General features: G+C 31.6%; 1 protein-coding gene across 6 annotated transcripts in view; it reads left to right on the top strand.

Annotated features, from left to right (window-relative positions):
- LOC129912697 (2-oxoglutarate dehydrogenase complex component E1-like) overlaps positions 1-25,893 on the top strand; it is a 45,204-nt gene that overhangs the window by 13,772 nt on the left and 5,539 nt on the right. For 2 of the 6 annotated variants that reach the window (XM_055991061.1, XM_055991059.1), the window contains exons 5-15: positions 715-844; positions 10,311-10,389; positions 10,466-10,642; positions 10,721-10,955; positions 11,021-11,600; positions 11,662-11,795; positions 11,861-12,015; positions 12,079-12,973; positions 13,038-13,192; positions 13,697-13,939; positions 20,748-21,629. In XM_055991061.1, coding sequence (XP_055847036.1) covers positions 715-844; positions 10,311-10,389; positions 10,466-10,642; positions 10,721-10,955; positions 11,021-11,600; positions 11,662-11,795; positions 11,861-12,015; positions 12,079-12,973; positions 13,038-13,192; positions 13,697-13,939; positions 20,748-20,847 — 2,883 coding nt within the window. In that variant the 3' untranslated portion in view covers positions 20,848-21,629. Of the gene's footprint in view, positions 1-714; positions 845-1,486; positions 1,590-10,310; positions 10,390-10,465; positions 10,643-10,720; positions 10,956-11,020; positions 11,601-11,661; positions 11,796-11,860; positions 12,016-12,078; positions 12,974-13,037; positions 13,193-13,696; positions 13,940-20,747; positions 21,630-25,893 lie in introns of those variants that run through there. The other 4 variants (XM_055991062.1, XM_055991065.1, XM_055991064.1 and 1 more) reach the window with 4 other exon arrangements.

Genomic DNA, 25,893 nt, shown 5'->3' with positions numbered 1-25,893 from the left:
ATTGCATCTCATTTTAATTTTATTTCACCAATTACTCATCTAATCATCGCTGATGAGAATGGTGAGTCATCTAGATCCGAAGTTCCTCAAAATAACGTGACACCTGTGAATGAGTCTCTCTTCTCTCACAATTGAAATACATATGTTTGCCAGCTGCAGTCCCTGAAAGTCTTGGTTTTCATTAGCCACTTATATTTCTTTCAGCTCGCGATGCTTTCTCTTCATACATTTTGCTTTAAGTTGAGTACGCTTATTCCTTACTTCTATTTTGCAATGTGTTTAGCTTTTGTATTTACAAAATTCTCCTATGATGCACAGATTTCTTAAATGTTTAACTATTATATTTATATTAAAACTATATCAAATACTATTTATAACGTATTCTTTTGTTGTGTCCCCTATTTAAATATTTCAGTTCTTAACTGATTACACTTTTAAGAGAATGAAAAACAGCGTTTTTATTGTCTTGTAAAAAAAATTATGTGTTTTGAAAGTCCTTTCTTTTTCAAGTAATGGTTCTTTATGAAAACCAAAATTCTTTTTCAGGAACCTTTCTCAAAAAGTGCGTTACGTAAATCATGGTTCTAAGTTATTTTTTTTTTATTTTTGACGTATTCTTATTTAAAACTCCACTTAAATACTTATTTGACATTTTTATATCCGAAAATATAATTAAGAACAATAAAATAATATTAAAATTGAATAAATTACTAGTCTCGTGGGCATTTGGCCTCGGATCTGGACCCACTGGGAATCCTAAATCAAGAAATATCAGTTAGTAAGGATGGTGTAAGGCGTCGTGCTAACGAAAACGTCCTAAGGCAACATAATTGGTTCATGACTGGTAATTTCCTAAGAGTATAAATATTTCAAAAACAAATGCAATTTTTTTTATTCAAAATATAAAATTTGCTTTTTTTTGTAATAAAAAAAAATCAAACAAAAATTTGAAATTCGGAGTCAAAACAAAAAAAGAAATTAAAATTTTGTCTTTATAAAGGTAAAAATGTCACAAAAAAAACTGCTAATCTTCAGCATTTTGTCATTAACACTCAGCATATAAATACAAACATCCTAATTGGCTAGCCAGTCAGTCGTCATACACAAACATTTTGTAACCTCTTCCTAACATTAATCTCATTCTCTCTCTTTCCCCTCACATTATCTTATTTCGTTATATGTTGTTATGTAATAAAATTCACGTTTTCTAGAGCATGTAGTGTAACTATCGCTCATTCCTCTCTATATGATAACTTTTATAAATTGTAAACAAATATGTGTTGTTTAGGTACAAAATTAATAAATATAAAAATAAAAAAAAAAACATGCAAATAAAAAACCTCTAAATGTTATTAATACAAAAAAAAAAATTAAACATCCTATTATAGCGCTATCTTAAGATTAATACATTTATTTATATTTTATTTCTTCCAAATTAAATTTCTGCTTTTGTAATTCATTTAATTGTCTGTAAAACATAATATAGATTCGAGGACATAACATTGCTCACCTCGATCCTCTTGAAATAAATATCGCTGAATTGCCAGAAAACTCAACAACGCGGGCTATTTATGCTAATTTCAGTTTTGGTAAGTAAGAGCTGATCCAATATGATAATAATTTATCAATCATACGGCCTGTGTTGTATCCATTTGTAGAAATGAAATGATTCGTCTGTGCATGGCTTTCAGAAATTAATATATTAATTTTATTAACTTGTAGGTACTTAGAATAGCAACTAACCCAATTTAATAATACTAGCTTACCCGTGCGAGACTTCTCGCATGCTTAAATAAAAAGAAAGTATAGGTAGGTAGGTACAAATGTAAATGCAGAGTGTGTTTTTTAAAAAGTCGAGAATTACTAAAAAACTCGTGTTTATCCCATTTAAAATACATTGGATTAGCCCCAGTTTAAGTTAAACAGCTATGAATATGGCACATTAAATTTAGCAATTCTAGGTTCCCTAAGTTGTACATACATTTTATAATTAACTCTATTTCAAACAGGTTGCCGCAACTAATATCTCAAACTTGGTCAATTTCATAGAGGAAGGAATACCTAGAGAGCCGACTCGTACCCCCCTTACCTAAAACACCCGCAAATTTAATTTCAGATAATCTCTCTTATTTTTCTCTTGTTTTCCTATCTGTGAATACGTGTGAAAGCTATAATGTTGATTTCACCAGTAGATGTCCTCACAAATTTTGAATTTAAACATGATTTTGGTTTGTACATGAACTTGAATAGCTCAAATAGCTCACTCCAGACACCCACCTTTCAATAAATATGTACAGAAATAAAAAAAAAAGGTTCGTGTTTTGAATTTATTATATTATTTTTTTATAAATTTATTTCCTACTGAGCACTTAAATTGTTTTTAATTGTTTTGAGCTCAACTCCACAGTTGAATGTGTTGGTGCCATTTAAAATGCACGGGAAAACTACCACATATAAGCACTGTGGAGTTTTTCCTCTCATTGCAGCTTGTAGGGTGGAAGAGAAAAACCAACCGAAGTCGCGTCTCTAGGTATTCCTTCCTCTATGGTCAATTTGAAGAACTTGAACCGATGTTGAATCATGCATTCACCACCTTAAATCGTCAATAAAAAAATTGTTGAACGTAAGGTTTCTGTCTGATTCTTACATCCGACAATTTTTCCTTTGACGATTTTTCTTTGCTGTTGTATTGGGCTTTTCCAAAAATTATCTTAGACCCATTTAATTCACACTCCATTAAATTTTATGTCGCTATTCAAAAGTGGAAATTTTAAAATTCGCATCTACCTACGTGATTTAATTGTTTTTCATTTTTAATAGCCACTTATCATATTTTAGCCTAGGAAGTACCTTAACGGACCTAACACCCCTATTACGATTGTCAACTATCAATTGATAGTTGATAAATACTGAAATTTGATGTTTTAAAATCGAAATGGGGGAAAACTGGTCATTTTTTTAATGGATCTTTTCAGTTACATTTCACGGTTAGCATCATTCTTCGTTTTCAAATTTTTTTCAAAGCAAATAAGAGATCGATTTTTTTTTAACAACTATAAATTCTTTGCTTCCGACTACAAAGAGGTTAAGTCACAAAATTGCACTTTCGGGTTTTGATGAAAAGAGAATCAAAAACATAAATTTAGAGTAACTCTTTCTTATAAAAATAAGAGGATCAATGCTCAAAAATTCATCGATTTTCAACTTCAATCGGATTTTCTGGTAAACTATCATTTATGTAAGTCCTTTTTACCCAGGGGCAAAGAATTGATAGTTGACAATCGTAATAGGGGTGCAACACTTACGCCCCTATAGCACGCAAAGAGCAAATGAAGGGTCCAGGGGAAAAACGGCACATGTCCACTTTTTGTCAAAAATAAACGAATGATGAGGTCTTTGTAGTATTTACTGACCACTATCTGATGGCATCCTTACTTTTATAAAACAAATTTAAGCCTTGCTGAAAAAATAAATAAATTGTGTGCTTTAAGTACTAAGTTGTATGGAGAACAAAATTTAAAAATGCATTTTTCTTGAAATGACTTGGAATGGACTTGTGCTGTTTTTCCCCTGGAGCCTTCAAATATTACGGCCTTTTTCTTATGTACATTATGTATATACTATATATGTACATACAAAGGTACACTTCCCAGACTTTTCCTGGCAAATGGAAGATGAAATGTTCCTACGGAATATGTTCATACATATATGTACCTACTTACAAAAAATCTTGAAAAAAAACCATAGGTGTGTTTTTTTGTTTATCTATGTTGATTTTTGAAATCCATGCAAATATTTGGCACGACTGTACATAAACTTTGGCAGCTGTCTGTCAGAAAAGTTGCTTTTGTTTTTTTAATATTAACTCCGCAGTGGAAGGCCATTACATCCATGATGGATGCAAACAAATTTTTTCACAAAAAAAAAAAACAAAAACCATAGCATGGCATCCATTTTGGATTCAAAAAATTTCACAAAAAACCAAAAATCAAAACTGACAGTTCTGATTCTGAAAAAAACAGAATTTCTCTTCTGGTTTTAAAAACAGAATCAGAAGCAGAATCACTCACACATTCATAGATTTAAATGTTAGCAGTACAAAATGTTTGCAGCACAAAAACAAATGAAGTTTGGTGCGATTACACATATATGTGGCACATGTTAAACTTCAGATTCTTCGGAATAAAAAAAAACTGTTCAATTGGGATTCTGAATCGAAGAACAATTCCGGGTTGCCAATTAAAAACGCCATTAAACGTTTGTTATTGTTTTGTTTCTGGCGGTGTTTTTTTTTCATAAAGGGAAATTCCAAAAACTATCTTTGTCTTTTCCTTTTCTAATTTGACATATCTCGGCAGGGAAAATGTAAACAAAAAACATATTGTCACACACACTTACAACAAACACTGTGTGTTCGAAATCATTTAACCACAAAAACTATTGTTTTCAAATTTAAAGTTTTTATTTCCGATTAATTAAAAAAAATTAATTAATTTTACATATTTATTTTGGAAAACACGAACTAAATTCACAAAACTCTATCACAATTCGCGCCTCCTTTTGTTTGTTTATGTCTTCACCATCACCATCCCAGCTATAGCTGTACATTTTTTTTTTCTTTTTTTTCTGTTTTCTTTTGACTATTTTCTTATACTGACAATCGTTGGAAGTTCCCCACTGAACTTATTCCAAAGATCCTGTCAAAAGCGATGAACACTTCCACTTTCCAATCATTTTGGAAACATCTTATGTAGAAGTGTTCAATGATCTGAAAGAATAATTAAAATAAAGGTAGGACCGCACTTGATGTTGAAGGAACTACGCTAAGTACACCAAAGTAAAAAATAAGCAAAATATTTTGTATCTTTCATTGGTTATCGGAACTACACTATGTGGAATATAATTATTCCTATCAAAATATCGTATTATGTGATAAATGAATAAAATAAATCAATTATTTGTATTTGACGAATTCGACGGAAGAAATAGCCCAACTTTCTACTTTTTCATCTGTCGTATCCTTTGACATTGGTTGTCAACAATAGATCAGTTCAATTTTCTGTTTCGGAGTGCACACCGGGGAATTTCAGAACTAAGAACTGTGTTCTTTTCTTTTCTGATTTTATGAATTGTGAACTTTAGTTGTTTATTTGTGAAGAAAATGTAATAAAAGTAACATTTAATGATATATCTAATAAATTATATCAATTAAATACTAAAATTCTGTTGTAGAGTTCAATTTTACTATGCCAAAGTCATATGTACAAATGATAATCTGTTATTAAAAATTGTTTTTAACTGAAGAGCAAGTACATACATAAAGTCTAGTAGCGTATTTTATTAAAAAAAAAAGAACAACGATAATAGTTAACAATTTCTTGCATCAGAACTTCCTTAGTGCACATTCATCGAGAAAATATCGAACACACCTTGGAATTTAAAGTGAGCTGTCAAAAAGCAATCCGTCATGCAACGTTTTCTTTGGGTCACCCCTTTCTGTCCCATCCTTCAATTTCAACGGATTAATTGACACAACGGGTGGAACGGATTCTATGGGTTGGGGCCTTTAATTTCAAATTAATCTTTCGATCCATTTTACCTCGATGAGGATTAGCAATTTACCATTAACCATTTGACATTCAAAATGAAATAGTTTACGAAAATATCTTATTTGGATTTTAGTGAAAACATGATATAAGGCACTTAAATACAAAATAAAACTTTTGAGTGATCTTTTTTTTACGGAGGTTGACTACCCAGAATCTCAAAAGTTGGCATTTTCAATTTGTGTGCCAAAAATGAAATAAAAATGTATAACTAATGTTACATGTAACAGGGCTGTTTAGGTACTGCCTAAAACAGAAATAATTCTCCTTTTTTCAACTTTTTTAACCCAATTCCTGTTTGATTAGACTGAAACTGTGTAGTTTTTTTTTACAAAAAAGAGAGCCCCTCTTCTTGCAAATTTCTGCCCAAAAATTTCTTCGGACAAAAGTCTGAAATCTTTCAAAAGCTAGTGCCTTCTTTTTTTCTTTTAATAAATGATAATTTTGTCCAAAAAGAGTTTGCGTACTTTTGCACAATTTTTTCTTTCTCTGAGAGGATTTCATCCCCACTTCTAAAATTTGACAGGTTTCATATTTTTGTCCAAACTTATCTGCAATTTGTTTGTATAATAATGCTTAAAATGTTAACCATCAGAATTTTTAAGCAAATCGGAGAATTTACTCGCCTAATGAACGCCCCTGATGATACGAACTAATGATATACGAACACCCCTAATATGAACAGGAACACGCCATGTCAAACATTTCCAAATTCATTGGAAAGTGGTAAAAAGTCATTTTAAAATTCATTTTGGCTGGAATATTATTTTTTAAACAAATTAAGATTTCTTAAAAATTATAAACATTTAAATATTTATATTTTGCCAGATTCTGGCGGCAGAAATTCGCCTTTTTTTAAGATATAATTTATTAAAATCTGTTCGGTGTAAGTCCCGGTAAAGGGTGTTCGACAACCGTAATAATATATATGATTTATCGTAGATTTGTACCCCTAGAAGTTGCATAGAATATTTAACTATAAAATCCAAATATTTGTATATGATGTATGATTTTTTCCAACGGATTTTTTTTTTTTCAGTTTTAGATTGTTTCTTTAAGGTTAAAGTAATGCGGTTAATTGTTTGAACAAATTACTTTTTTGTGAATCAGATACACTCCGCGAAATAATTATAAGGACAAATTTATTTGATTCGTCTTAAGATATGTAAATTATATTATTTTTTATTTCTTTTATGAATAAGGAGATATGTATATGGGGGATTGTTTCCCACCATTTGTTTTAATTTAATTCATTAGAATACAATAATACAGTTATTTTTTCCGGGTCTGGAGCGAAATAATTATAGGGACACATCTGATTTTTGCACTAAAAGTGAGGTTTAGCGAGATCAAATGTAAACAAAAGTATGCAAAACAGTTAGAAAATGAATTTAAACCCATTATGACCATTTCATAAGTAAAATTTTTCGGTTATTTTAAAATAAGGCGTGAAAAATCCTTGATCCAGGCAGAAATGGGCAAAATCGAGGCCTAGCATGAATAGGGCTTGTGTAAATGGGAAAAACTGGAGGATTAGAAACGTCCGATTGTGTAATTGATAATTTAATTTACAAAGGTGACATGTATGTTTAACTAAAACGATCAGGGAGGAAGCCTTTGGTCGAAGAGAGAGCCAAAAGTGACAAAAAATTAAGTATTTTTCGTAAGAATTTGACAGTAAGAGAAATTTTCGAGAAAATGAAATTGGAAGTGAGAGTATGTTGAGTGCACTAAATAATGGAGGTGGACTAAACCCATTCCTGTGAAGGTAAATGGTGAAAAACGGCGCTCTTACCGAGACATAAACTTGCCCGCCTTCGCCTCGGCAAAAAGCATAGGTTCTGGGATGAAAAATGGAAAAACTTTTAAGTTCATCAATGAGAGAAAGTTTAATTTGGATAGCCTAGATGGTGTACCTAACGGTTTTTCCATTTTTCATCCCAGAACCTATGCTTTTTGCCGAGGCGAAGGCGGGCAAGTTTATGTCTCGGTAAGAGCGCCGTTTTTCACCATTTACCTTCACAGGAATGGGCTTAGTCCACCTCCATTATTTAGTGCACTCAACATACTCTCACTTCCAATTTCATTTTCTCGAAAATTTCTCTTACTGTCAAATTCTTACGAAAAATACTTAATTTTTTGTCACTTTTGGCTCTCTCTTCGACCAAAGGCTTCCTCCCTGATCGTTTTAGTTAAACATACATGTCACCTTTGTAAATTAAATTATCAATTACAAAATCGGACGTTTCTAATCCTCCAGTTTTTCCCATTTACACAAGCCCTATTCATGCTAGGCCTCGATTTTGCCCATTTCTGCCTGGATCAAGGATTTTTCACGCCTTATTTTAAAATAACCGAAAAATTTTACTTATGAAATGGTCATAATGGGTTTAAATTCATTTTCTAACTGTTTTGCATACTTTTGTTTACATTTGATCTCGCTAAACCTCACTTTTAGTGCAAAAATCAGATGTGTCCCTATAATTATTTCGCTCCAGACCCGGAAAAAATAACTGTATTATTGTATTCTAATGAATTAAATTAAAACAAATGGTGGGAAACAATCCCCCATATACATATCTCCTTATTCATAAAAGAAATAAAAAATAATATCCTTTACATATCTTAAGACGAATCAAATAAATTTGTCCTTATAATTATTTCGCGGAGTGTACACGAACTTAATATAATATCTGATAGAACATGCCTTGAGCCTAAGACCGATCTCATAGAATTTAACGTGTTGTTTTAACTACCTTTTTCCTTTTGAAAAACAAGTTATTCTTAAATACCAGTTATATTGAGCTGTTTCCTTTACCGTTTTCCAAATCTACATATTTTTTGGAAATTCGAGATGTTTGATTTTATTGGACTTTCGCGCGTCGTCGGTATGTGAAACTGCTTTCTAAGCATCCTCCTTCAAGTCTTTTACAAATGTTTAATCTTATATTCTCTACTACTTTGAGACTCGTAATAATCGGATTTTTCTAAACTTCTTTGATAATTCGACGATCATTAAATTAATTTGTTTTTCGTTTTCTCCCTCGACCATATTGAGTTATACTCAATGTTTTAAACTTCTTATGAATTTATTTTAATGCAGTTTGATTTATTAAATGCTCTTTAATGATTTTCCTTTTCGATAAACTATAATTTTTATTTTTAAGCTTTAGTTTTCTCACTTAAAATGAAATTTTTGTCACTGCGTATTTTTTTTGGGCTAAAGTCTTTCAGTAAAATATGATAATTGAAAAAAATAAACCGTCTTATGGCTAACTTCTCAGCTCCAATGAATATATCATTGAGTGCTCTTTTTTGTCTAAAATGGACTATTAAGAACTTAAATTATTTTTTTTCTCGTTTCAAGCATTTTTTTTTTTTTTCATTATTTCGACAGCAGCATATAAGGGTAGTAATAGACTTTCTTAGTCACTACTAAAGAACGCGAACAGCATAAATGTAAATGTTTGAATAGTGCGAACTTTATTTTGTCCAGTACTGTATGTGCATCGACACAATTTTTCCCTAAAAATTAGACTACCAATTTCAAACTAAATGTACTTATTGATGGTAAAGAATTTGTTTCTGAATTTATAATTTTTAAAAATACATCAAACCAAATTATTAAAACGTAATACTGGCTTTTAAACAATAGAAAAAAAAAAAACAAACATTGAGATATTTATTTTAAAAACATTCAATATTGTTGCTATTTTTAGATTTCTTAGATAAAAAAAAAACGAACAAAAAAAAATTTGTTGCTAAATGAGTTTTATAGTGCCTCTTCAAATTTTATTTATTCAAATTGATTTAAGCAAATGCAAATAAAAAAAAATCGTTATCAGACGACAAAAGTGTAACATTCCATTGGTTATTTATAACCTGAACTTGTGGTTTCCCAAATTAGATACTCTATCTAATGTAATGAGAAGTAATTTTTAAGTTTACTTTTCTCCTTTCAAGACATTCATAATATTCATCAACATATGAAACATGTCTTTTTATTTTATTTTCCAATTTTGTTTTTGCTTGGCCAATACATGTTCCTGTTAGTTAAACCCAAATTAAGCCACCATTATTAAATCAACACCGCAACTTGTAAGCATACAAATAAAAAATACTTCTGTAAATGATGACAGTAAAGATACAGTTTATCAGGCAAACTTAGAGCTTATCTTTGATATACCAAAGCCATCTACGTATTTCATTTATTACAATTTGTAAATCTTTTAGATATTTGAATAGCCTTTTCTTTGGTAAGGTCTTACTTTTGTCAAACTTGTAGTTAGATGCTTTTACTTTAGAACCATAGAGGGTATACTATCTACAATTTAAAATAATATTATTACTCAGATTAATCAAATAAATTTTTAAGGTGATTTGTGTATTATTCATTTGGTTTTAAAGCTTCGCAAACTTCTTTGTAAAACATTTTTATTTCTTTCATTTTTTTTTTTTATTATTTCTTGATTTCTTTGGATGTAAATGTATTTTATGCGACATATATAAATATAAAAAAATGCATATTTATGTATGTATAAAAATAGTGTTCAGTTAATTTTGTCTTAAAATAAAATAAATTTTCGACCTCGCATGAACCGTCCTCCGAATTTCAAAGCTCAATGTTTTTATTTTGTGGTTTCACTTTTTTTCTTCTAAGAAAACATAGATATTAATTTAAATTTATTTATTGATACAATTAAGGTCAAAATGACATGGACAGGAAATTCAAACTTCCTAGCACAACATTTATTGGTGGTGATGAAACAGCTTTATCGCTTAAGTAAGTTTCTTTTTTCTGAAATTTTGTTTCTTTTTCAATTTTTCTTAACACAAATGTATTTTTATTTGATTTATAGGGAAATTTTGAACAGACTTGAAAATGTCTACTGTAACAAAATTGGTGTTGAATTCATGTTCATCAACTCATTGGAACAATGTAACTGGATCCGAAAGAGGTTTGAGAGCCCTGGTGTGTTAAGCTTCTCTCCCGAACAAAAACGTTTGATTCTTGCTCGTCTTACACGTGCTACTGGGTAAATATAAAAAAAAAACTAAACCTTTTTCTAAACTCACCTTAACTTAATGATTTCGTATTTATTTACATTTTATAGTTTTGAAGCGTTTTTGGCCAAAAAATATTCTTCTGAAAAACGTTTTGGACTTGAAGGTTGTGAAATGATGATCCCTGCATTGAAGGAAATCATCGACGTGTCGACTGAACTTGGCGTTGAATCTGTCATTATGGGTATGCCTCATAGAGGTCGATTGAATACATTGGCCAATGTGTGCCGCAAACCTTTGCATCAAATATTTACGCAGTTCGCTGGTCTCGAAGCTGCAGATGACGTAAGATTATAATCACATGCAAATGTTAGAAATCACACTACAAAAAGTATTCCTGATTTTTTTAGGGTTCCGGTGATGTAAAATACCATTTGGGTACCTATATTGAACGTTTGAACCGTGTTACAAACAAAAATATTCGCTTGGCTGTCGTTGCTAACCCATCCCATTTGGAAGCTGTTGATCCAGTTGTTCAAGGAAAAACTCGTGCAGAACAATTCTACCGAGGTGATAGCGAGGGCAAGAAGGTTATGTCCATTCTAATTCACGGTGATGCTGCATTCTGTGGCCAAGGTGTTGTCTATGAAACCATGCACTTGTCTGACTTGCCAGACTACACAACACACGGAACTATTCATGTTGTTGCCAACAATCAAATTGGCTTCACCACTGATCCTCGTTTCTCGCGTTCATCACCTTACTGCACAGATGTTGCTCGTGTTGTTAACGCTCCAATTTTCCATGTGAATGCTGATGACCCAGAAGCTGTGATGCATGTTTGCAAAGTTGCTGCCGAATGGCGTGCAACATTCCACAAAGATTGTGTTATTGATCTCGTTGGCTATCGTCGCAATGGACACAATGAAATTGATGAACCTATGTTTACTCAACCTTTGATGTACCAAAAGATTCGTAATCATAAGAATTGTAAGTTGTTGATGATTTAAAGTTGTACAGGGATATAATATGATTCATGTAATCTTTCTAGGTTTGGACTTGTATGCTGATAAATTGATTGCTGAAGGAACTTGTACATCAGAAGAAGTAAAATCGGTTCATGACAAATACGAAAAGATTTGCGAAGAAGCTTTTGAATTGGCCAAAAAGGAAACCCATATCAAGGTAAATAAATTATAAACATTGAACTTAATTAATCTTGTGTATTAAATATAACTGTTATATTTCAGTACAAAGATTGGATTGATTCTCCATGGTCTGGATTCTTTGAGGGCAAGGACCCTCTTAAATTGATCCCAACTGGTGTTAAAGAGGAAACTCTTGTTCACATTGGAAACCGTTTTTCAAGTCCTCCTCCAAATGCAGCCGAATTTTTGATCCATAAGTAAGTATCCGCAGAAAATTTGTATTAAGCTCATAACAGTACTAATCATTGATTTGGTTGCAGAGGTTTGATGAGAGTATTGGCTGCTCGCAAAGACATGGTAGACAAACGCACTGTTGACTGGGCTCTCGGAGAAGCTATGGCTTTCGGCTCCCTCCTCAAGGAAGGAATTCATGTCCGTCTCTCTGGTCAAGACGTTGAGCGTGGTACATTCTCCCATCGTCATCACGTTCTTCACCATCAGACAGTCGATAAGGCCACCTACAATTCATTGTGCCACATGTATCCCGATCAAGCTCCTTACTCAGTATCAAACAGCTCACTTTCCGAATACGCTGTCCTTGGATTCGAACATGGTTATTCAATGACCAATCCAAATGCTCTTGTTCTGTGGGAAGCCCAGTTCGGTGATTTCAACAACACCGCTCAATGTATTATCGATCAATTTATCTCAAGCGGACAAGCTAAATGGGTTCGTCAATCTGGATTGGTAATGTTGCTTCCTCATGGTATGGAAGGTATGGGACCTGAACATTCGTCGGCTAGATTGGAACGTTTCCTCCAAATGTCTTCGGATGATGCAGACTACTTCCCACCTGAATCTGATGAATTTGCCATTAGGCAACTTCACGACATGAACTGGATCGTCGCAAATTGCACAACCCCAGCAAATTATTTCCATATTCTAAGAAGACAAATTGCTTTGCCTTTCCGCAAACCATTGATTCTCATGACCCCTAAATCATTGTTGCGACACCCAGAAGCTAGGAGCTCTTTCGACGAAATGAGCAAGGGAACCGAGTTCCAACGAATTATTCCCGATAATGGCCCAGCTGGTCAGAACCCATCTGGTGTTAAGAAAGTGGTGTTCTGTTCTGGCAGAGTATACTACGATCTGACCAAAGCACGAGCTGATCAGAAGCTTGAAAACGAAATTGCTATCGTTAGAGTTGAACAGGTTTGTTTGTGTTTGTCTTTTCTCTCAACAAAATGTATTCACTATAATATTATGTCTTTTGCAGATTTCTCCCTTCCCATTCGATTTAGTTAAGGAAGAAGCAGCTAAGTACAAAGACGCTGAGCTTGTTTGGGCCCAAGAAGAACACAAAAACCAAGGTGCATGGACCTATGTGCAACCTCGCTTCTTGACAGCACTCAACTCCTGTCGGGACATCAGGTAATTTCAAATACTTTCATTTCTACTTTACAATCCCGTAATTTTGAAAAAGAAACAATGCTAAACAAAGTAGATTTATTGTATTAAATTTCGGAAAACTGTCAAATCTTCTACGCCGCCGCCATGTTAACATTTAAATTAGAATATATTTGATTTCCTTTTTTTAAATTTTTTATTGCTATATCTTCTGGCGTATTTTCCTCCATTTTTCCTCTTTTGTTAGTATGCAATAATTAATAACTGCTGCACAATCATTGGTAGCATGGCTTTTTTTTATACCAGGAATATTTTCTATCATTTTTTGTTTAAACCTAATTAATTTGTGAGTGACGATTTGATAACAATTTCTAGTTTTATTGCTGAAAGTATATACTAAATAAGTCAACATAAAAAAAAACAGAACTCAAAATGTGTTGTTTTTCCAACCAAAAAAAAAAAAAAAATATGTTTTAATTTGTTTGTGAGCCCACTATGACATGTTACTTGAAAATTATTGTGTTCCAGCCCAAATGGCCAAGATGTTTCCCCATCCATAACCACCTCTAGCAATCATAATAACCCTAGTGCTAACAGTGGAACATGGTTGAGTCGAATGTTCGTCCCAAACCAATCATCTACACAAAACACCGATGATTCATATAGTGCCAAACACTTCGATCTGAAATTTGATTCACGCAAAGATTTTAATAGACCCTCAGATGGAAATGCTGCAAAGAACCGTAACACAAAAATTGGAAGAAAAATTAGGTGAGGGACGGGAGAATACAAATCGCAACAATTTTCGATTTAAAATTGGATGTTAATTTTTTTAGAAATAATTGCAAATGACAATACGATAACACTTGCGTATTTCATTTGGCTTCTTTAAACAAAAAAAAAAAAACAAATTCTTATTAACGCATTTAACCCCCTTACGTTACTCTTTTTTTTTTGTTTTTTTAGTTTCTTTCATTTCAAACTTTTTTAGATTTTAAAAATTTTCATTTTTCAACTTATTGTGGTAGTTTTAATCGTACATTTTTTCATTCGATTGTAAAATGCATTTAAATATTTATTTGAAAAAAATATGGATATCGTTTACACATTATGGGTGTTTGGTACTCATTTGAAATTGATGAATTTTTAAAGAAAAAAAGTTGTTTTGTCCATCTTACCCAAAACGTGACAATGATTTCCATAAAAAAATCTCCAAAGTTTGAAACTAACAAAGTTATTCATTTTAATTTTTTAGCTTTTAGACGTTTCTTCCATTTCAAAAAATATAAAAGTCGTGATTTAACTTAGTGGCTTAGCTAAAATCGGAATCTATGATCTCTAAAGTGTTCTTTTTGTTACATAGAATTTTATTGATTTTATTACCTTTGCATAAGTCCGTTTGAATAACTCGAGGGAGTTTTCACTGTTTTTGTAAATCCATACATTGTTTTGCATTTTTGTTGTTTTCACTGTTTTTTGCTATATAAATGGATTGTTCAGTTTTGTCCCCCTTTTTGATCTTTATCTTTATTGTCCGTTATTTGATTTTGGTTTTGGTTTATTCATTCAATTGAGCAGCTTAATATTTTCACGAGATATGGATTATATGCAGCAAACTATTTTTGAATTATTTGACAAGTGAACTGTATTCACTGAATAGTACAATAGATTTTGCAATTGATGTTGGGAATGGCATATTGGCAAGCTTCTTCCTAGGATACTGAAATTGAATCCACTTTTTTGACTTCAAGTTGTACCGAATTTAATCAACTTTTTTTTTGTAAATTTTTAATACTTTTTTCCAAAGCGTTTTCGTATATTATTTATATTTATATTTTAGAAAGGTCCGCATAAAATACCGTTTTCATTGATAAATAGAAGCTGTGAGTTAGAGGTGGAATTAGAATTGGTTATGATGAATGTCGCTGGTCTTTATTTTCGATTTTGACATCGATCAATGTACCAACTTTTCACGCTTGTTCCCTAAATATTTGATTTCTACGCAACGTAGGGTGATATGCATATAAGAACCGCAGGAATATATAAAAACGAGCTCCAGATAGGTGCAACACGTTGAATAGTGTTAACTTGAATTGAAGTATCTTAAAATTTCAGCTGCTATAAAATCAGTATTTTGCCTTTTAAATATTTAATATTATTTAAAAACATGATGTAGTCCCAAAAATCAACTTATATTTGAAAGTTCGAAAATAGCGTAAATGGCACTGGACACTTTCACACCTAAAAATCAAAAACAAATAGGAAAACTAGATAGTCGGTACCGTTGTATGTCAAATGGGTATAAAGGTATCGAAAATGCAACATGTTATGTTTCTTCATAGAGCGTGAATCGGTTTTCAGACCAAATGAATCGAATAATGTGCAATGTGAAAACTATTTATTCATTTCATTTGCTCACATAACCAAATAGGCCTCCAGGTGTTCTATATTACCGACTTTACTTGATATTTCTAGAATTTTTACTAGCCGGCAAAAATTTGTTGATAATAGGGTTTCACTCACTTTTGACTACAGATCTCTTTAACAGGGTTTGTTATAATTCCTGCTGAAAATGTTACGAAAAAAAAACCGTACTAGCCAATCTACTTTGGTTGATTGCAAAAATATTAAGCAAAGAATCACACTTTCGATTAAGAACATTTCTATAATGTTTAAGGACATACGTAAAATGTATCCATGTTGTTATTAATTGTAGTTGTTGGAACTATTGGAAATGAAGATTAGACCCTGCCTTCTCTGTCCATTTTGAATAGGTGAATGGTATACATAATATGTAAAACCAACACTTAACTCATCTGCTAAAATAACGACAATTTTTCGTTTTTTGCCAGTTTACCGGCTCAACAGTTTTTATTTAAACAGTCCACATTTGTAAAATCAGAAGAGATTTTTTGGCGATTAAAGAGAATACTTCAGAAATGATATGATTTCATATGTTGCCTATATGCTCGTCATGAAAACGAAAAGATGTTTTCTTTGACCAATATATTTGTTTTCATTTAACTGTTTATTTGTTTGTTTTTTTGTGTACAGTTTTTGTTTTTCGGAAAAGTCATATATATGTTTTATATATTTGTATATTAGGTTAATCAATCAGAGAAATCTTGCAGAATTCAAGTATATTCTTTTTTTTATTGTTCATTAAACATATTAGGGAAAACTTGATTTTCTAAGAGTCAGGTCTCTGTAAGCATCGTTACCCTTCTGTGTTTCACATCATGAATTTACTAATAAGTTGTGTTTCCTAATTGATCATGAAGGAATACTGTGGGCTCTTTGTGTTGTTTGTGAATACCAGAGAAGTGGTAATCTTTGTGGGTTTGATTTATTTTTCTTATTGATTTTGAATTCCTGTATTCTTTCATAATTTTTCTTTTAATTAAATTTCAATGTATGTATGCATGCTTATTCCATCGTGATTTTGCATGATCGTTTATAGTATATTTTAATTTAACAAAATAAAAATACGCCAAGAAAGACAGGGTGTTTCTTTTGTAGGCGATACACAACTAATCACAATTACAAAATGTATGAATTATCAGTGTTGCTACTTTAGTCTTAAAAAAAAAAAAAACAAAACAAAACAAAAGCAATTCTTTATTGTGAAGAGGTAAAATGCATTTTGAAAGAAAACAACAGTTGACTAATGTCGAATTCCTTTCAATGCAAAAATCGAATTTTCGGCGATCTCGAAGCGAACATCAACTTCAAATAAAGAGTAAATTTTCATTGAATATCGTATTTTTATTGCGGCAAATAGGAAATGAATAAAAAACAAACAATGTGCTATCAAAATATATTTTTTCCTGGCATAGTTCTTGTGAAAAAGTCAAATTACTGTGACTTTTCTTCTCGTTATTGTCATCAGAAATTTTTTTCTTTGTAAAACCACAGCATACGGTTTTATTTTGCAGAAATTGTTTTGGTTTCAGCTTGACGTTCGTGTAAAATTGTTGTCAAATGACACACATACAATCGCAAAAAGAATTCGGTCTGTTTTCATGTTCCTTTTTAACACCAAAAATTCGATTTTTTTGAGGCGATTCAAAAAATTGAAAGGAATTCGACATTTGGTTTTATTTTACAGAGATTGTTTTGATTTCAGCTTGACGTTCGTGTAAAAACTTTTGTCAAATGACACACACACAATCGCAAAAAGAATTCGGTTTGTTTTCATGTTCCTTTTTAACACCAAAAATTCGATTTTTTTGAGGTGATTCTAAAAATTGAAAGGAATTCGACATAACACCCTTATGATAAAAGTTGAAATTCAATTTTTGTTCAGTTGGACAGAACTTTTCGTCCAAAGTAGGTCTAATCGCTTCTTCGATACTAACTACACTGCCGGTCATCTGAATACGTCCACATTTTAGTTCATCTTATTTTTAGCCTGGCTTGGTATTTATTGCAATGGTACATATTTTTTACATACGTAACGAGAGAACATCTTTATGCGCTTAGCTTAGGAGAAAAAAAATTATCTTGGGACCTACCGTTCTTCTCACACGGTAGCTAGACAAAATATATTCATAAAAACAAGTATATTTTTTGACTCATCTGAATAGACTCAAAAGCAAAAATGTTAATAAATGATGAGTTGCATGGGTCAGTTGGACTCAAAATTGTGTCTGTCAATAAATCTGATTGTCTATAACCTATAAGGACGAAAACGGCTCGAAAAAAATCATTAGGCGCGGGAAAAATGGCGAAAATAAAAGAAGTCTTTGAATTAGGCCGAAATCAACGATGCATTGGGACAAAAATTAACAAAAGCTAAAATTTAGTATGCAGTTATTCGCGCAATATCCAAGAGTATAGAAACAACATTTACAATCGAAGTTGCTTAGCCACAACATTGGCCGATAGATGTGCAATGATCTGAACAGCATGACTTCGCGCTAAAAATTAAGCTGAAAACCGGTATGAAATGCAGTTTAACGACGGCAAAACGGGTTGTCAGAAGTGGTAAACATTTGAGAAGAACAAATCTTCACAAAAACTACCACTTTACAAACCACGAAAAGAAACTCGCCTCCAATAATAAAAAAAAAACATGTCGTGAAAGTCGAATTTCCAACCGGTGATTTTACAAAGGAAAAAAATGAATTAAGTTAACCCTGAGGTCTAAATTCCTATTTGTATGAACTTCGTAGAGAGAAGGATTATTTTAAGTTGTCTGCATAACTGTGAAGGGAGTGTCATTAAGTGCAAGCTATTTTTTTCTACAAAACTTTCGATCTGCAATTTCTAACACAGTTTTTTTTACTATTAGAGGCGAGTTTCTTTTCGTGGTTTGTAAAGTGGTAGTTTTTGCGAAGATTTGTTCTTCTCAAATGTTTACCACTTCTGACAACCCGTTTTGCCGTCGTTAAACTGCATTTCATACCGGTTTTCAGCTTAATTTTTAGCGCGAAGTCATGCTGTTCAGATCATTGCACATCTATCGGCCAATGTTGTGGCTAAGCAACTTCGATTGTAAATGTTGTTTCTATACTCTTGGATATTGCGCGAATAACTGCATACTAAATTTTAGCTTTTGTTAATTTTTGTCCCAATGCATCGTTGATTTCGGCCTAATTCAAAGACTTCTTTTATTTTCGCCATTTTTCCCGCGCCTAATGATTTTTTTCGAGCCGTTTTCGTCCTTATAGGTTATAGACAATCAGATTTATTGACAGACACAATTTTGAGTCCAACTGACCCATGCAACTCATCATTTATTAACATTTTTGCTTTTGAGTCTATTCAGATGAGTCAAAAAATATACTTGTTTTTATGAATACATTTTGTCTAGCTACCGTGTGAGAAGAACGGTAGGTCCCAAGATAATTTTTTTTTCTCCTAAGCTAAGCGCATAAAGATGTTCTCTCGTTACGTATGTAAAAAATATGTACCATTGCAATAAATACCAAGCCAGGCTAAAAATAAGATGAACTAAAATGTGGACGTATTCAGATGACCGGCAGTGTATGTGTTCTTTTGTTTCTCCATCTGAGATAGTGAGATAAAATTGAATTTCATCAGTTTTTACCTTAAATTGGTTCTATTTGGTCAAAGAAAAACTGAACCGATTTTTAATTCTTGTGGTTTTCACTTAAAAGTCAAAAGATTACTCCACAACATCTGTCCGACTACCAAGAGCTAATAAATAAGACGTTATAAAAATGCAAAGCCTGCTCTTGTGGCCGGATTTTATATTAAAATAACAAAATGTAAGGAGATTGTGCATGTTGCAATACAAGATATATTATACCTACAATTTATGTAATAAAACATATTTTACCAACGACAGAATAGTCTTCGAAGAAATCTTACAATAAGATTTATTCCTCATTTATTATTTATTTCTCGTGTCATGTATTGTTCAAGAATTCGAATTTTTGCCTCGAAAACTAGAGGGGAAATACTTTCTCTTCTAAATTTTCAGCCCACACCCACATGTAATCCAATACAATCAGGCAGGTCATAACATCTCGTTTGAAATTCCATACAAACATTTTTGCCGTTTCGTTCCGGTGGAGCTCAATTAAATGTCAGTACGTAAATTTTGTATATATGTATTCAGATGAGCTACATATGTATGTACATATTTTTTTTTTTTTTGACAAAAATCTAATGTGCTCTATGTATATAAACATTGCAAGTTTGCAAAGATGCACTTTTTCATGACAATAATACTCTTGAATAATACCCCTGAATTTTTTAGTGCTGGAGGCTGGGAATATAACCCAGAACTCTTACGTCATATTGCATTACATTAATCATCGCGCTATGGGGTACTAAATCTGAATATTATGGAAATGGAATTATTTTAGGTATATGTATATATAATTATTTTTTTCAAAGACACACCTTTGGATCATAAAAAAGATTATGAAAACTTTCCAAATATTGTATAGGTACATTATATCAAAAATTAACTTCAAGCATTACGCTGCAGATTAATGATATGAAAATAAAACTTAAGTAGTTACCTAACTATTTAATTAAAACAAATTAAATACAAAAGAATTAACAAATCAGTCATTCAGTCACGACCATTAAATAAAACATGATAATTAAATGTGTTTTTAATAAAAAAAAAGTTTTCGATCGTCCAAAGTAATGTAGATATACGTTACATCTGTTTAAAAATGCATTTGTTGTTAAGTCATATTTTGAATCTGTGCATCATTGTAAACCATAATAATTTGTTCATAAATGTCTTGTTTATATATCATAAGGAGATCAAAAAGGCAATATCGAAACAGATAATGAACTCAAGTTCAAAGCCTTAAACATAAGAAACACCCTATTATGTTTTTTGTATATTTAAGAAATTAGACCAGAATTCCATTTTTTTTTATTAATAGTTCTGAATTCTTGGCTATTTTAAAATTTAGTAATCCAAAATCATATACTGGTTTCACTTTTCACAATTAATTCATATTCATAAACAATTTTCTTGAATATTTTATACCAAATACAAATTTAAAACAAATATCTGTTTTTTCTCCTTCTCATGACTTTACGACAATCCCCAATAACTAAACTATACGGATGACATCACATACAACAGCTATGTAGGCCGCCCCACTGGAGCCTCTACTGCTACTGGATCAAAGGCAATGCACATCCGCGAACTGAACGCCATGTTAGCTGATGCTATGGCACTATAGATCATTACACCATTAGCTGAGAACTAAAAAATATAGTGGAAGTGGTGGTGTTAGTAAGCGCAGACTCACAATTTATATAGTGTATGATGTGACCATATTTTTTTTTTTTTTTATTTGATTATATTTCAAGTATGACCTACATATATTTTAACTATTTATTAATTTATTATTTCAATTGAGGTTAGATTGTTATCTTTTCTTACTTTCCAACAAGTTCACAAAGAATCGATTGAAAGTTTTTTTTTTTTAAATAAGACGTAGATACATATTACATAAATACATATTTTAATATCGATCTTTTGATGAAAAACAAATAAAAAAGAGTATACCTTATTGAGTTGTGTTTGCATAAGCGTTTTATTTTTTAAAATCTATATTTAAGATTTATGTAACAATAGAGTTAAATGTAAAGAAGAAAAAATGAAATGCTCTAAAAGAGTTGTTAATTGTACGTATTACGAAGATATTTTTGATAAAGTCAAAAGATTATTTTGTTTTCATTAATTTTAGACCAATAAAAAAAAAAACAAAAAAAAAACACCTATAACAATTCGCAAACTTATTTTTTTTTTTTTTTTTAAGAAAGAAAAGAACTAAAATTGATACTATCGTTTATATAGCTTCTTTGTGCTAGTATTGTAAGAAATCCAATCGAAAAATAAAATACTATACCTTTATTCTTAAATATAAAAATATACTTACTCGTAAATTAGACATGAAAAAAAAAATTAAGAACTGGCGATCTAATTGACGAGAGAGATATATAAAAAAAGAAAAAACAATGTTAAACAAGAGAGTAGCGCCTTGATTTGTAATCAAATACACACACAACTAAAACGTGATAAAGAGCGATATTGATTTTTTTTTAATGTAATGATTGTTATTTATTATTAGAAATTAACAAAAAAGCACTTACCTTCTATATTATACCATTTAGTTTTTTATTTCTTTTGAAATAAAATTAATTAGAAAAATGAGTATATTATGATACCAACAATTCTACACTTGCACCAAAATGAATAAAAATAAAATCAATACAATTGAATGTTTGTTTGGAGAGAACGAATTCAGTCAAAATGTGGTCAAATTGTGTAAAAGTACTATTTTTTTTTTTTGTTCAATGTGTTGGTTTTGGTTTTCATTGAAGTCATTCTTAGTTCTTTAAGTTGGTAGATTGATAAGTGGGCGTGCCAATATATAGTTGATCTGAAACTGCCTTTAAGTCTGTTTCCGAAAAAAGGCATAAAAGTAATTTAATAATGAGCTTGATAATTTGAACAATATAATTTTGTTTATTAACAAATTTTTAGCTCTTAAAAATCGGTTTGAATAAAATATTAAAAACTAATTTATCTTTAACCCTAGAAAGCTAACCTTCGTCGATTTGACGAACACCAATTTTATTTTTTCTGATTTTTCGGAAAAAGGAGCTTTTTTTGTTTTTTCTGTGAAATAAATAATTACTTAACATGAATTATTTAACTTCACAGAAATTAGTTAATAACTTTTTCTTAACAGCGCGGTTAAAAATCACTTCGTCGTTTCGACGAATGGTTAGCTTAAACGTACTACAAAATAAGGTTAGCTTTTTAGGGTTAAACCGAATTTTAAAAGCTAAAACTTTGTATAGAAATAGTCGTCAGTTTTGCTTCTTCAAATGATACAATACAAATGTACAAATAATAATAATAACAATGGTTTACAAGGGTTTTGTTGCCAAAACAAAAATATATTTTTCCGAAGGTTTTCGGTATGCTGAACTCGAATCCGAAGTCAGAAAAAAACAATCAACTCCCGTTTTTGAAATATTACCGTTAGAAAATGCAAAAAAACGTTTTTTTGAGTACTTTGGAGCTTATTCTTTTATTTAAGGAAAATTGTTTGAGCATATTTAGTAATGGTTTCTATAAGAACTGTTTTCTATCTTTCATTAACTGTTTAAATCTTTTCAATCTTTTTTATTGCCCGAGATATCTTAAAATGAACTAAGTAGGTTTGGCTTCATATATCATAAAGGAAATAATGACGATATAAAATGTCGATGGTAGATATAATATGCCAAACAACTAAAGTAATCTCAGGCAGTAAAAAAGATATTGGAAAGATTTAGATTTAAGGTCTTGAAAGATGGTAAATAGTCCTTATAGAAACCGTTACTAAATATGCTCAAACAATTTTCCTTATATAAAAGAATAAAATCCGAAGTATTGCATTTTCTAACGGTAATATTTCAAAAACGGGATCCTCTTGGGTCGTCGAGATTATGTGAGAAGACCAAAAAATGCATCAAACGATCCACGATACGCAGTGAATAGTTCGTCGTAAGACCGGGACTACCAGCAGGAATGAAGGCTATTGGTTAAAAACTTCGGTGGATTTTAAAAACGATCTTTGTCAAGTTTCGTCAAATTTAGTCAGTGAAAAAAATCCCGTTAAAGCTGGACTTAAAGTACTCAAGCTGATGCTGAAGCCGGATTTTCCAAAAGTAGTCAGTTATTCTTTTGGACTCAAGTGAATTTTATTTGATTTTAAGACATGTAACAATGTTGTGTATGTTCTCCGAGAATTAAAGTTTAAGCTGCATGTTCGAGAACGGATGATTCTTGCTCGAAAAAAAGAGAAAACATATTTTGGACATCCACAAAACTGAAGCTGTGATGGTCTGGGGATGCTTCTCTAAATAGAAGAAAGTTAGAATGGCCTTCCTTGAATCGAACATAGAGGAAGGAATACCTAGAGAGCCGAATCGTACCCCCCTTACCTAAAACACCCGCAAATTTAATTTCAGATAATCTCTCTTATTTTTCTCTTGTTTTCCTATCTTTGAATACGTGTGAAAAGTACAATTCGTTTAATACCTTCCTTTCAACAGTAGATGTCCTCACAAATTTTGAATTTAAACATGATTTTGGTTTGTACATGAACTTGAATAGCTCAAATAGCTCACTCCAGACACCCACCTTTCAATAAATATGTACAGAAATAAAAAAAAAAGGTTCGTGTTTTGAATTTATTTTATTATTTTTTTATGAATTTATTTCCTACTGAGCACTTAAATTGTTTTTAATTGTTTTGAGCTCAACTCCACAGTTGAATGTGTTGGTGCCATTTAAAATGCACGGGAAAACTACCACATATAAGCACTGTGGAGTTTTTCCTCTCATTGCAGCTTGTAGGGTGGAAGAGAAAAACCAACCGAAGTCGCGTCTCTAGGTATTCCTTCCTCTATGGAATCGAAAGTGACAGCAAAAGTTTACCTACGGGTTTTTTTTTGAAAAATGTACTAGATTCCCCTTCGTTGAAGCTTTTTGGTGATACTTGTGGATTCATTTTTCAACCAATGTTGTTGTTTATTACCACAACCAAAATTGTAAGTATGAACTAATTTTTTTCGATAGCAAAATTGTAGCCAAAAAAGATTGAACGATAAAACGAAAAATTTCGTTCACAATAGAATTTCACGTCACGAAAATTCATTTTCGGTGATAGATTTTCGACAAAAGTCGTCTATCGACAGAGATTCACAATACCAAAAGTCATGTTTGATGATCGACAAAAAGTCGTCTATCGATAGACAAATGACACTCGCAATAAGGGCCATATGTTAAGTGACATTTCTAAACTTGTTCAGGAAACGAAAAAAAAAAACATTTTTTATTTTCTCTCAAGTTTCATTTGCATACATGGTAGGACAGCGAAACGCGGACCAAAACTTAGCGCTTGCCTCATTTCATAGTTTCACATAAAAAGTCATTTTCGAAAAAATATCGCTTGATACACGAAGATATTTGCTAATGTGAATTATGATTTGGATTTTAGTCGAAAGCAAAAGTGTAAACGAAAAAGATCGAACGATTAAACAAAAAATATCGTTCACAAGAGAGATTCACAATGCCAAAATACCTTTTAGCTGATCGACTATTTCTATTCACAGAAATTCACAATACTAAAATTTATTTTCAATGATCGACTATCGACAAAAGTCGTCTATTAATAGACAAACGATTGCTTACTTTTTGCTCCCGTAACCGCCTATGAAAATTTTTAGCACTTTAATGTATCTTGAAAAGCATAAGAAAACAAATTCTCAATAAAAAATATATACGGCCCTATTCCGCTATTCGATTCACGTTAAAGTCAAAAATAAGAAGCGTTTAAATGGGGGTTAAAATTAAGATTATTAACCCTCTGTCGGCACACGGGTGCGAATTTGGCAGGACAAAAATACAAAAATTACGATTTTTCAAAAAAGTGGTCACAAAAACGGCTCTTTAAAAGGGTGAAAATATTTTTTTCGGAATTGTGAATACAATATTCGAATGCCTCGGAATATTCTACATCAATTTCATATTTGATTCTCTATAAAATATTGTGACCGAAAAAAGTTCTAGCGACATGAAAAAGTATAAACCAAATTCGCACCCGTGTGCCTATCACGTTATAAAAAAGAGGTGTGCTAAGGGTTAAGCTAATCTCTAAAATGGACTTTGCTTTTGAAAGTGAGAGGTTTTTCAAAGCCACTTTGACGTGATAAAGGAACAAACGGCCCTATTCTGCTATTCGATTCACGTGAAAGTCTAAAATAAGAAGCGTTTAAATGGGTGTTAAAATTCAATTTTAGCAACATTTTTTGCCTTAGAATTTCTAAAACAGGTGAATACAACAATTTGCTTTTGAAAGATAGAGGTTTTTCAAAGCCAATATGGCGTAATAAAGAAATGAAATCTTTAGATTCACGTGAATCGAATAGCAGAATAGGGCTGAAAATCTTATGATTCACGTGAATCGAATAGGAGATTAGGGCTGGTAGTTATTGTAACACATATATGACAAATTTCGGAAAAAAGTTTGACAAATATTTTTCTGACGTCACAATTATAATGGAGTTAACTCTACACATTCGAGCAGTGACAGCACTTTATTTGATTCCATCGAGCGTTATTCATTTCCTATTTCCTGCTCAATTATTGGCTATCAAACGTGGAAATTTTTCCACCGAAATATTTTTGTTCACCCGAAATTTTAATAGCTATCGTGAGTTTACCC

The sequence above is a fragment of the Episyrphus balteatus genome, chromosome 2, assembly GCF_945859705.1.
Source record: "Episyrphus balteatus chromosome 2, idEpiBalt1.1, whole genome shotgun sequence".
Classification (NCBI taxonomy): domain Eukaryota; kingdom Metazoa; phylum Arthropoda; class Insecta; order Diptera; family Syrphidae; genus Episyrphus; species Episyrphus balteatus.
Note: the sequence above shows the minus strand (reverse complement) of the source record. Positions and strands in the feature narration are given on the sequence as shown.